This window comes from Falco biarmicus, chromosome 12 (genome assembly GCF_023638135.1).
Source record: "Falco biarmicus isolate bFalBia1 chromosome 12, bFalBia1.pri, whole genome shotgun sequence".
NCBI lineage: Eukaryota > Metazoa > Chordata > Aves > Falconiformes > Falconidae > Falco > Falco biarmicus.
Genome location: NC_079299.1, coordinates 22,092,086 through 22,105,889, shown reverse-complemented (window position 1 = coordinate 22,105,889; position 13,804 = coordinate 22,092,086). Strand labels below are relative to the sequence as shown.

General features: G+C 36.6%; 1 protein-coding gene across 1 annotated transcript in view; it reads left to right on the top strand.

Moving 5' to 3' along the window:
- Positions 1–13,804, top strand: part of TTC27 (tetratricopeptide repeat domain 27) — a 126,612-nt gene that overhangs the window by 38,789 nt on the left and 74,019 nt on the right. The window contains exon 9 of the mRNA XM_056357635.1: positions 7,754–7,820. Coding sequence (XP_056213610.1) covers positions 7,754–7,820 — 67 coding nt within the window. The remainder of the gene's footprint in view (positions 1–7,753; positions 7,821–13,804) is intronic.

The window sequence follows — 13,804 nt, the reverse complement described above, 5'->3', positions numbered from 1 at the left end:
ACACTAGGACTGTGTTTCCTATTGTTCATTGCTTGGCACTTTTATCTTATTACCCTTTTGCTCTATTCTGTAAGGTCTTTCTGCAGCTCCTTATTGTCTATTCATATCTTTACTTCAAAGAATGTTGTATCATTTGCAAGTTTTCTTACCTCACTATACATTCTCTTGTTCCAGTTTATTTATTAATATAGCACACTGATCGCAGCACAAAACCTGTGCAGGATTACACCAGTGACCTTCTCCATAGGGATGGCTGACTATTTGTCTCATACTATTTCCTATCTTTAATCAGTTACTGACCTTTGCCAAGACATTCCCTCTTATCTCATGAATGCTCAATTTCTTTGAAAGTCCTTCTTGATGAGGGACTTCACCCAAAAAAATCTTCGAGATGCAAGTTGATTTCATCATCACACCAGTTAAACCTTCCAAAAGCCCCCAACAGGTTTGCAATGCAGGAATTTTTTGTACAGAAGCCTGGCTGACCACAAGTGTTGTACTTGTCAAGCTCTCTCTAGTTGTTCATTCATTATATCGTCTCTCCTTATTTACCTGCAACAGATGATACACTTCCAAGCCAGTGTTACAGTGATCCCCTGACACCAAGTTTAAAGGCTGGCATATTTTTTGTTGCTCTCTTATCATTAGGCTCTGAGGTAATTTGAAATGAAAATGTAGACGCTGCTTTTGGTGTCTCAGCTATTTCATCCCAAAACTAATTTGAAACTTTTTTTTTTTTTTAATACTGTTTGGTCCTGTTAACTTTCTAGCATCCAACATTTTAGCATGTAACATCTTTTGCAGCTTTTTAATTTGAGAAAGAATCTTCTAGCCTGTAATTCTCTCCCTTACCCAGAAAGGCTTTCTGGTGGGAATTTTACTATATTTTTCTACAATAAATGCTAATGCAATGATTTCATGTAGCTTCTTTGCAAAGGCTTTTATACCAGGGCTGTCATTTTGATCCTGTAGACTCAAAATTTTTGTTCCTGCTGTATTGGTAGAAGGTCTTAGCACTGATTTTGACTTTTGGTTAGTTGCTCCTTGAACACTTTTTGGACGCCATAATTATATTTTTAGAGATAGTTCATTATTATTATTTAATATTCCAGAGGTTTTGATCTTTTCTGTATTCTGCATTTTAATATAAGTTCAGCTATTTGAGAACACTTCTATTTTTAATAGCTTTTAACAATGTTGTTTAACATTTGTCAACTTTCTAAATCAGTTCTTGAATCAGAACTACTTAGTCATAATCCAAAAAGGGATACTTTGGAATGTTTGCTATTAATTAACCTGTTACAAAGACTATAACTAATTAAGTCCCAAACTGTTTAACTTGTTAATTAAACTGGATACCTTATCCATTAGGCTGCCAATGTAGATCTGATTAATCAGATTAAAGAATTGTTGGTAAATTGTAAGTGATTGGCAATTAGCTTTTGCCGATAGAAAATACTTTTTTCTGCTGCAGAGTAGATATTAATCTAAGGTTCTGTTTTATCTGTCTATAAAGAATGTCTATTTCTCTTTGTTTTCTTTACCTCTTCTATTTCATTAAACTCCCTAAGACAGGATTCAAGAGTGGACAGTAAATACCTTGCAAAGCTGAATGATGCAGTGATTAGTGACTTCTCTTCATAGTCTTACGAAAACATGCCTGATCATAGATTCTGTGGCAGCAGATCCTAAATTCCATTGTGATTTGAACGCCTGAAATTTTCTGGGGTGAACTGCTTAACCTGTCCTTGAAATCAGAATAAATGCAGGGCATGGAAGTCAAATGTCTGTAAAGTACTCTGACAAGACCTAACACAGTCATTAAAACTGCTTAAAAGCAAGCTACAGTTCTACTCTAGATTCAGATTTCAAATACAGCTTCAAATTTTATTTGATTCAGTATGGAAAATCATTACAACAGTTTAATTTTTCTGCTATATTTCAAGGTTTGCATTCCTGTATTTACGTGTCAAAGCATTTTACATGGATGCAGGAGAAATGGAAATTAGGGACCTATTTTAACACTGCTTTGGTCTGGAAGAACTGCATCTATAAGCTTCAAAAAGCTGTGACAAAAATCTATCTAGAATAAGGAAAGGACTAATCCTTTCTACTTGAATCAATATAGCTTCAGGATGCTGAAAGATAAGTTCCACTTGTGTAAAAATTTAACTGTCCCTTGGTTTGCCCATGCTTTTCAAAAGCTATGGCCATGTCACTTAACATTCTGGTTGCCTAGCTGCTGTGGTGTTCTTGTTACAATATTCTAAAGTTTTGCTGTCTTTATTACTTTCTATTTTTCCCCTATGGATAGAAACTTGTTATTTTTCACCTGAAGTCACATTTGCATTAGTGACTAATGTTTAGTGACTTTAGTTGACTACCTCAAGCTAACTGTACGTATTTCTGCTAGCAGCTGACATTGGACAAGAAAAAAGTAACCGAAGCAGAGAAATTCTTTATTACTTTCTGTTTTTGTGAAAAATTTTCCCAAGGAAGGAAAAGATGGTGATATATATATCAGGATTGTTTACTAGCGGTGTTGTCTAAAACTTTCAAAAAAGCTCACCAACAACATCGTGTTTTTCCTGTGGGAAGGTGGGGTAAAATGCATTACATAATAATTGTTAAACTTTTCTTCAACTGGTCTCTTCACCAAGATTCAGAATCACACAAGTTAAATCAGGAAGGAGGAATTATAGTTAGCTTTCCATATTGACAGAGTCCAACTTTACTGAACATAACAAGAATAAAAGGTGATGTCAAGGCCTTTCCTTGGTTTTCAAAGGCATTTCTCATCAATAGTCGACCAAAAGCATAATTGGTATTTCTTTGCAGCCATATTCAGCTTGCTCAAGCTAATGGTATTACAAAACATCAGCATAAATTATGAAGCATGTGTGGAACCTCTGTCATGGGTGTCTTTAGAAACAGACTGCATAAACATTTACATAAACATGCAAACTGTAAGTTAGAGGTTTGTAGAGCAGGAAGAAGAGTTGGAGGAACTCTCAAGCTTTTCTTCCACTGTAGAAATTGTGTTTTGGCTACTCTGGTCATGTTCTTCCCTACAATAACGTGCAAAACTTTTTTAAAAAATTCTGGTCAGTAATGCCTTTCCTCTCTCACCTATCCACCCACCCAATTTGCTTTATTAGGTACTTGTGTTGTAACAGGATAAAGCTAGTTGGCTGATTAATCAGAAGATGATTACCAGGTGAAAAAAACCTTTTCATGAAACCTCGAACCTTAAAAGAACTGCAGTTATATAATTTCAGTTCAGGTTTAAGCAGCCTGCTAATGTTTATGTCAGTTCACACAGATGTTTGTACTTGCAAACAAATCTCTCAGTAGTTTTTTGAAAATACGTCCATTTTATTCTTTTGATTTATGTTGCTATGAATAATCATCAGCTCAAAACCTGGTATGCTTTCAGATTCTTAATTATGTAACTTATATAACAATTGTAGCTGTTACCATTTTAATGAGTAGCTCCCATATACCGTTTACTTTCTGTGATAGCTTTTTTGTTTTAAATACATTTAGAAAATTCACTGCATATTGACTTTTTTTAGTTTGGTGAGGTTTTGTAGTTGTGTCATTGTTGTTGCTCCACCCTTCAGAAATTTTGGGGAAAGTTTGATAGGAAAGCATCAAGAAAAGCACTATTAAAGAGTAGATCTCTTTAAGTTACAAAAAGAGGGGAAAAGGGATCTTATCTCCTAATAGAAAGAGGAAATTGAATCTCAGAAGGGAGCGTAATTATGCTTTTACTCTGTCTCTCAGCCTACCTGTATTTGGCTGCAGTCCTCTGAGCAAACGGTGTTTGCGTTGGCAGAGTGGAATTTGCTTCAAACTCATCCTTTAATTTCCTGAATATTTCATCTGTACTCGTTCCTAGGCTGCTCTAGTTTGATGAATATTGGTGGTTCCCAAAGAATGGCCATTGTAGCAATGCTGAAGCAATGCTCTCTGGAGAGAACCTTCTCTTCCTGTGTTTCGTTTTCTCTGTTCCCTCATGTAATGGGAGTGGAATTTGGAAGAGACCTATGCCACCAGGAAGGAGGCTTGGTACTGCTACACATAATAATAATTATGTTTCTTTTTGTGGGCATGCAAAGATAAAAGGGATGAGAGTGCTTGAATGGCATCAGTTTTCCTTTTTCCTATCTTGAGCGCTTTGCTGCTTACTCTTGGAATTCTTTTATTATGTCTTCATAGTTTATCATGTCTTTTCTTTAGAGGAAAAAACCAAACACATCAGACATTCTGGCCTTTTCTCACAGCTGGCAGATAAGCAAGTGATGGGGGAGAGAACTTAAAAGTGAAAAGCAATATAACATTAAAAAGTTTCAAAATGTGTTCATGCTACACCTTGGTAGAATTTACCAAAAGGAAATCCATGTGTTTTACCTTTTCTGTCTTGACCATTTTAGGCTGTAAACACTTGAAGGCAGAGGAAGGTTCTCTACTGAAAAGAAGATTCTTACTTCATTTGGGATAGTCATAGTAAATAAACTGCACATTACTGCATTTCTCAAACTTTTCTCTGTTCTGTCTCCTTTCTGCTCTCACAGCTTACATATAATCTCATTAAGTATACTCGGGTATGAAGACAATGTAAGCTTATTAGTCACATCTTCTAGTGGTTCCTCAGAGCCTATAGTATGTCCTGGACACAGCATAAATGTTACATCTGTTATTCTTCAGTAAGAAAAAGGAAACTCATTTTTTTTTGTCTGAGTTTATGGGGAAAAAACCTTACAAAAACAACAATTTTTTCTGTATTCTGCATGAGGTAGTTGGACTAGGATGGCAAGAAAGATTAGTGTCGTGATAACATGCACAATGTAGAGAGAAATTTTTCAGTACAATGTAAAAAAAATCAGCTTATTTCTAGCTTTCAGTAATAAGTAGACTGTTCTTCCTTCTGTTAACAAAACATGAAGCTGAAAAATGTAAACTGCAAGTACCATTAAATGAAAATGTAATTGCTGAGGTTGAAGGGGATTTCTAGCCATCTAGTTCAACTTCCCTGCCTGAAACAGTCAAATGGAGCAGGTTGTTTACGGCCATGTTCAATTGGGCCTTGACTGTCTCCAAGGATGGATACACCACAACCTTTCTGGGTAACCCCTTTTGCTTTAGCATCCTCACATTAATGAAGATTTTGCTTACTTTTTTTAATGAAATTTGCTGGATTTCAGATTGTGCCTGTTGTTTCTTGTCCTTTCATTGGGCACCACTGCTATCAGATATTTATACACGTTGATAAGATCCCCCTGAGCCTTCTCTTCTCCAGGTTAAACCATCCCAACTTTCTCACCCTCTCCTTGGATGTCGGATGCTTCGCTATCTTAATTTGTGGCCCTTTGCTGGGCTTGCTCCAATATGTAGACATCTCTTTTGATCTGAGGAGCCCACAGCTGGTGACAGTACTTCAGGACTGATTTCACCAGCACTGAGTAGAGGGGGAGGATCACCTCTCTCGACCTGCTGGCAGCGCTCTTCCTAATGCAGCCCAGGAGGCTTTGGGTGACATTGCTGCAAGGGTGCATTTCTGGCTTGTGTCCAACTTGGTTTTCAGCAGGACCTCAGGTCCTTTTCTGCCTCCAGTCTGTACTGGTGCATGGGCCTATTCATTCCCAATTGCAGGACTTTGCATTCTGTCCCATCATCAAGGTCATTAATGAAGATGTTAGATGTTATTTGATCCCTGGGATGCACCACTAGTCACTGGCCTCCAGCTGGGCTTCATGCTGCTTGTCATAATCCTTTGAGACTGGTGGTCCATCTAGTTTTCAGTCCACCATGCTGTACATTTACCTAGTCCACATTTCATCAGTTTGAGGATGTTATGCAAGGCTGTCAAGCACCTTTCCAAAGTCAAGGTAAAGTCCACCAATCTAGTCACCTCATCATGGAAAGCTATCTGGTTAGTCAAGCATTCTACCTAAATGCATGCAGACTGCTCTGTCACCTTCTTGTCCTTCATCTCGCAGATTGGTTAGTGTTGGAGGGAACTGCTGGAGATCATCTTGTCCAACCTTCTGCTCAAGTAAGGTCAGGACTTGATTTTGTGCTGTCAGCAGACTTGCTAGGGGTACACTCTGCCCCTTCACCCAGATTCTTAATAAAGATGTTGAACAGTATTGGACACTGTATTGAGCCCTGGGGTACACCACTAGTTACTGGCTTCCAACTCCACTTTGTACTGCTGATCACAACATTCTGGGCCTACCTGTTCAGCTGAATTTTCAGTCCACCTCACTGTCTGCTCATCAGCTTCTTTAAGAGGATCTTACAGGAGATACTGGGAGCCTTACTGAAGTCCAGGCAATCTCCCCTGCTCTCCCCAAATCTACCAAACCAGTTATGTCATGATGGAGGTTATCAGGTTGGTCAAGCATGACTTCCCCTTGGTGAGTCTGTACTGACACTCCCTCCATGTGTTAGGAAATGGGTACAAGGAGAATTTGCTTCATACTGTTTCCAAGGAATGATGTAAGGCTAACCTGGATCTTCCTTCTTGCTCTTGCTGAAGGTAGGAGTGACGTTTGCTTTCTGTCAGTCCTCAGGAACCTCTCTTGATCACCGTGGCCTTTCAGAGATAACGGAGTTTTCAACAGGCAGCCTCTGTTCTGTACCACCTTCTTGTGGCTAGTAATAAGGTTTTAATCAAAGTTTGACTGTTATTTCTGTAATGGCAATTGTATCATATGTACAAAGAAGAATTAACGAAATAGCAGGGAAAAAGTTGGTTTGAGTCGAAGTCTTGTCTCCGAAGTAAGATACCTAATGTAGGGAGCATAATTTCAATCTGTAACTATCATCACAATTAATATACTATCCTTGTAATTTTAACCTAAAATATGAAGCCTGCTAAAAAGTTCAAGGAATAGTGCAATAAATTTACACTTATTTATATAGCCATTATATAGGTTTGGTGGTGATGAAGCATATCTGTGGTATGATTTAGTATATATTTTCACTTGATTATTTTTTAATTATTTTTTTTAATTTTCACGAGGAGCTTGAATTGTACCCTTGCTGCTCTTTCTGCCACTTGAAAGTACCTCTTGTAGTATGTTTGTAAACATTGATGGGCTGTTGTCCTGGCTTAGGACAGGAGAGCATCCACCCATGTGGAGGTGTAAGCCCAATTTCTTTATTATCTCTGTAAACATACCCAACTGTGAATAAAATAATTTTAATTCTCATTTCTCTGTGTTCTTCTGGTTTTCCCCCTTGGTGTACAAGGCAGTGGTAATGCCAGTTACTGAGAGATGGATCTCTCTGGTCTTGTTCCTTGAGTGACTGGAACGAGGGTGTGTGTTTGAGAAAACCCTTCAGCACTTTTCAAGCATTACTGGATTTTTGCTTCGCAGAATCTGTGTTCAATTAGTCACAGAACATTAACAAAAAACAGACCTCTGTAAAAACAGAGAATGGATTTAAAACTTTTTAGGATTTGTAAAACTTCTTCTATAAGCTTATGCTGAGTAAGATGTTTCAATTTAGAATGGTATTGGAAAGGTACTACCAAAATATCTTGGTCCCCTAAATGGTTCTTTTTTTCTGTGACTGCTCGTAGAGCTAGGCTGCCTTCTGCACATAGCATACTCACATTTGTCATTGTAACAGTTTTCTAGAATGTCCTTTAGATTTCTGCAGGTTTGAAAAATGTGTTCTGCATGTTGGTATTCTAAAGATTAAGTCAGCATTGTTATATCTTACTCCTTTTTCTTTACAGTATAGACTTCCAAAAGAACAATCCAATACACAAATTAACTGAAGAGGAACTTCTGGCTTTTACTTCAGTAAGTAATTTATCTGGACTTCTTAGTAAACATGTTTTCACTTAAGTTAAGCACCAAACAGTAACCTGCCAATCACATTAATCATGAAACTGTAAACTAAATTTCTTCTAGCACTCCGTCATCTCTTAACTTTTTTTCTTATTTCAAGAAATTAAACTAATGCTGAAGTTCAACCCAATTTAGAGCCATTGTCATCGTTCAGGATAAGCTTGAAATCTAAAAATTTAATTTCACCTGAAAACACACACAAAACACTTTTTTACGTGTCTGTTTCAATTTTCGTTAACTATGAATTATAGTGTAATATTAAACCATGCATTTTTACAGCAAACACTTCCTAGGGCACTAATGTTGAAAGTGCTGCTCTTTGAACAGTGTTAAAGTGGAGTTCAAAAGGAATTTCAGCTTTATTCTGTCAGATTTAGACAGTCTGTGTATCAGATGTTCTGCTTAGACATGCATCTTTCCAGTTCAATGGCTGATTTGCTGTAAAACAATTCTGTAGCTTCCAAAGAAGTCTGGAAAATTCTATATCAGTGCTTTTTCAATGTAACTTTTTTTACTCAACTCAAAATAGAATTCACTTCCCTCCTTGATGTTTTCTGCTTTTGTGGTTTTCAGCAGTAGTTGGGGGGGGGGGGGGGGGGGGCAGCAGGCAGGCGTGGAGGAGGAAAGGCCAGTGATTATATTGCCTTTTTTGCTTACTCTCCACAATGTTGGACTTCAGCTTTGGTACAGTAAAGAGGGCTTGCTCTCCTACCCAAGCCTTTTGTAGTCTAAGACCTTTTTGCTATGGTAGCACCATCTGAAAAGGTAAATTCTTGTTAAGAGTATGCAGATCCATTTGATTTCAGTTGAGCTAGAATTTTATTACTGAAACCTGTAGTTACGTGAAAGGACTATGGACAGTAATCAAAGAATAACTATGGTAGTGTTCGGTTGGGGTTTTTTTGTGGTGGTAAAAGGGAGTTCAATCTGCAAAAAATGGAAATGTACAGAACATGAGACTGTCCACTCTCACCTCATGTTGTAGTAATTCAAGTACCCAATAAGGGTATTAAAGAATGGTGATCAATAAAAAGGAGGGGAAAAAAAACCTTACAGAAAGAATGAATATGTACAAAGTTAGGAAATGCACACATAGAAAAGGCTGTAGGAATGAAAAAAAATGGTGAACTGAGTACTGCAAGTTTTTCTTAAAAAAAGCTAAACTATTACAGTATAATCTTATTTAAAAAATAATGTTAATGCAAATGAATGACATTTCAACATGTGCGTATAATTTAATTTTTGAAAAACCCTGCCATTTTGATGTTAATATATTTTCAATTGAGGGTCTTCTGTGAAAACTCAGAATTTTGCTTCTGATATTTTATTTCCCGTCACACTCCCTGGACTTTTTTTCTATGCTTGCTGCTACATTCTTCCCACTACCTCTTATTGTTTGCATAATTCTTTGGTGGAAAAGCAGCTATTGTATACCTGAAGCCTGAAATAACTTATCCATATATTCTATCCTTTTATTATTAAATGGAGTGAAATTGTGATAACAGAACATCTCTAACAAGGTTGACCCTACTCCTGTATTTTCCTGTGTTTCCAGAGTAATGTAACTAGGGGTGGGGTTTAGCTGTTTTAACACTTGAGTTTTCAAACATTTAAATGTTCTTCGCGTTTCACAGCAGAGGAGTAAAAGTCAAGGTAGCACATATGCAAGGCAAGAAATATAATCAGATTTACTGTCATCTTTTATCTGACATTGCATGACAGATCATATGACCTGTTATCTGAGATATAAGAGATCTGTTAGGTGAATTCTTCATAATGATATGAAAATTAAACTGCATTTTTCTGCCATCTAGTGGCTGATTCCTCAAAAATCACAGAGCAACTGATGAACTTGCCCCTTAAATATTTATTGTAGTGACTTGTGGGGAGCTTATATTTTCATCCATTTATTTATCTTTTTATAGAGCTGCTAATTCAGCTGCAGCTTGCTTCACCCTTGTAAGATGATCAGCCACTATCAGGATAGATCTCCAAAGAAACACAGCTGAAAGATATGTGTAGGTTTCCCTATCACTTTGTGCTCTGAGTAGCAAAAAAGAAGAGTCTATAGCAATAAGAGAACACAAGAAATCATGCAGAATTCAGTGGATAGCAGTGACTTGAGGCAGCTGGTTACCTAAAAACTAGAGAAAATAATAAATTTCAATATCAGAATAGTGCTCTTTTAAACTTTTGCTTAATGTTTCCAAGTTAACTGGGTGTAGGGACACCATTTAATCTTACAATTATTTTCGCTTTTGATCTTTTGACCTGTGCATGCAAGACACAAACAAGAACACGTATGAATTGTAATCTTACCATTGCAGATTTTTGCTGGAAACTGAACTGGGAATCAGATACTAGCTTATATAATTTCTTTTCAATAAAGGCATCTTTTGAATTTGTACCTGAGCCCGAAATTGTGAATAGTCACTGCAGAATTTCGTAGTAAAATATCTGAGCTCTTTTGCACCTTAGTTCTGAACTGCTGAGGCAAGCAAATCCATTGCTGTTCTCCCTGGCAGCATGAATGTTAACACAGCCTTGGTTCTTGTGGTGTCTGCTAGCTGAATAAATAAGTGGAGCCGCAAACATTACTACTTCTATTTAAGGTATTTACCAAGCTTTGGTACTACCTACTGGAACAGGCAAATGAGTAATTTCTTAAGCATCATTTAAACTGCTGTGCGTGTGTGTGTGTGAGCAGGCATCTTCTCAGCCTACATGTGGATTCCTAAATCTGCAGGCTGGTTAGATGGTTGTCATGCATTCATCTGATATCTGCTGAAATTTATGTTTTCTGAAGAAAGGAAGGCATTTCAAGATATCTTAGGAAACTGGAGACATTGTAAGGTGTTTTTAATAGTGAATTGTCAAGAGATTCTCTTGCTTTGGACATTGCAAAACAACGGCATGTGACCTGCAGTTTCTCTTGAGCAGAGAGAATTAAGGTCCAGCTAGTATGAGATGGAAAGGATGATCAAAGTAAACTCAAGTAGATGATGTGGTCCTGCCTCATACTAGGTGTAGTTTGGCAAACAGGCATTCTAAACTCCCTTTTATGTCTGTAGAAGTTGAAAATTACTAGATTTATTATTTTATTATTTTTTTAAAACAACATAGCTTATAGTTCTAAAAATAGCACTAAGTCACTATTAGTCACTACTTGGTGACTGCAGTCAAATACAAAAGGATTGCTGTTTTTCATTTACTGAAGTTGCTTGGGAATAGTTGCCATTGTCCTAGAAGTGCTAACCTTGCAACTAAGAATCACTTCTAGTATTGCTAATTTTTGAACCAAGGTGTGGGGGTGTATCAAATCCTGTGTATTTATGTGTTTAGTCTCATTGGCAGGGATAGCTCCTCTTGATACAATAATTTGGACTTCGGTGCTTGAGGTGTTCTAGTCAAATCTGTTCACCTATCAGCGTAATATTTCAACTTTTAAGCTGTTAATGTATAGGTGAAATCAGATACATTTGATTTTTTTTCTGCTTATAGTTAAATCGTTGATTTGATATTTTTACATAAGATGTAGCTCACATGCACTTCAGAATAAACACAAATAAACATTTAATTTTAAGGGGAATTAAATATGCTTTTCCTCATGCATAAAGGTTCAGGGAAACAGTTATGTTTTTAATTAACTCTATTATGGTAAGCACTTGAACTCCTAAGAAAGTGAAGATCCTATTTAGAATTCAAATATCACACAAGCTACTTCAGCGACACAGTTATGCATGTATTATTTGGCAAACTTTCTGGTTTAGCTAACTGAATGTTGCATTTCAAAGCCTTTTTTACAAGAGCAAAAGGGGGACAGTAAACCAGTAGTGAAACCCAGTGCTTCTCTGCTAGAATTAGTACTTTCTTCCTTACAATAAACTTCTTTCCTCAGAGCTTTCTGTATAGGAAGTGGGAAGTATACGATGCAAGAAACCCAAGAACTAATTTAGTACTGCTTTCACATTGAGGTTGTGTACCTTAGTTTACTTCCAGCTGCCCAAGTTAGTGTTACAAAGCCTAAATATGCTTCCTTATCCCATTTTTAATTTCAATGGATTGGTTTTAATGTAAAAATAATAATGTGAACTCTGTTGGGTTTTATACTGGGCAGCAGTTTTTCACTAGAATTTTACAAATGCATCACAGATCTCTGTATATCAGTGGCCCAAATTATTTTTAGGAAAAAAAATCCTTGTAAATGAGCAAAAATAAGGTCTTAAAATAACTTCTATTAAATATTTGCTGTTTACTTTATCTTGAATAGGAAATGCAGTTAAGACAATATACCAAAAGGGAGATTAAATGAACAACACTTATACAAATGTACATGATATTTCAGTATCTTTTTTTAAAATATTTTTTTTAATTACATTTGAAGCTTTATAAAAGATGTCCATCATGTGAACATAAACTTTAGAACAGGAAACTAAAAAGTATTTCTGAAATGCAAGAGAGTTCCAGGAATGCATGAAAGCTCTATGTAAGAACTGGTAAATCTTCCGTTATGTTTTAATTTTAAGACTTTGCAGTTCTTGCAGGAAAATAGGAGAAGGATTAAATACTGGATAGTCTTGCATTTTTGTCTTACAAAAGAGAAAAAATATTTTTTAAAAAAACCCATAAGAACTGCAATACAAGTTCTTACAACTTTATAGAAAGCTTATACTATAGCTTAGAGTTTACATATTGGGTAGGCAATTCGGTGTTTTGTGGTCTAATAGGACACTCCAACTGAATACCCAGGGTTAAGGAGCTGCAGCTGGTTTTTAACGTTACCCCTTCCATCTGTCCTAGCTCGCTTTGTCCAGGAGAAATCAGCTTTGTGGTAAATGTGATAAGCACTTAGCCCAGTGTGGGAGAATATTACTTTTTTCCCCTTTTAGTATGTTGTGATCAAGGGACTTTGAATGGCAGCAACAGTATTAACCTACAGGGGACTGAGGAGAAAAAGTATCCAGAAACTGGAAGAGAAGCCTCTTGCTTTGTGCTTCCCACATCTCAGCCCCATATTTGTATCGTTTGATATCCACAGAAGATGAGAAAGGAAAGAAGAGGGATCGCGGAAAATTTAGCTGCATTGGTTTGTTATACTCCTGAGACTCCTATCATTTATGGAGAGTACAGTGTTGGTTTCTTTATTAAGTGGTGAAAACCAGGAGAAGGAAGGTCTGGCAGCTCTTCTGTCTATTGACACTTTGAGCAGGTGAGGATGTCTTTCTTAAAGAGGAAAAAAAAAAAAGTGTAATAGCTTTTATTTTGCTCAGAGTACAAAACTAAAAAATTATTCAAGTCTTCCAACAAAAATACCTATTCATTCTGAAATTGTTCCAATTATGCCATGCAAGATACCAAGGTATCAAGGACTAGGAGGATGTGGAGGGAGTCTGTCAAAATCCAAGGAATACTGTGTATTCCAAATATGGATCAGATAGGAATGACTGATATCTTTTGTTTTCCCACTGTGTTGAGCTGCTGATTCCATAACAGACTGTTTTTAGTAAGGAATTTGAGAATGGTTGGACAGATTTTATTTATTTATTTATTTATTCAGAAGTGGGCATTTATTGAGTGTAATAGAAATTGATGTTGTATGGTACCTTTGAAAATCACAGCAAAGAATTGTAGTGCACATTTTATCGAGAGTGTGTGTGTGTATGCAAATATGAACACTTTTTCTGCTTTTCACTGTAGGAAGGGGGCTTTGGGAGGAGAGAGTGGAAGGTGGAAATGGGAATGCTTTGTTTTTCTCATCTTTTGTATGGCACTTTAATATCAAATCATGGCATATGATATTGTTAATGTTAAGCCTTCCTATCAAAAATCTCTATAAAACCAACATGCCCATTTGGTTTCTGAAGAGAATTTGTTTATATAGCTTAAATAAAAGCAGTGCATTTTTCTCTGCTGAGAAAATGGCTGCAGTTTTCTTT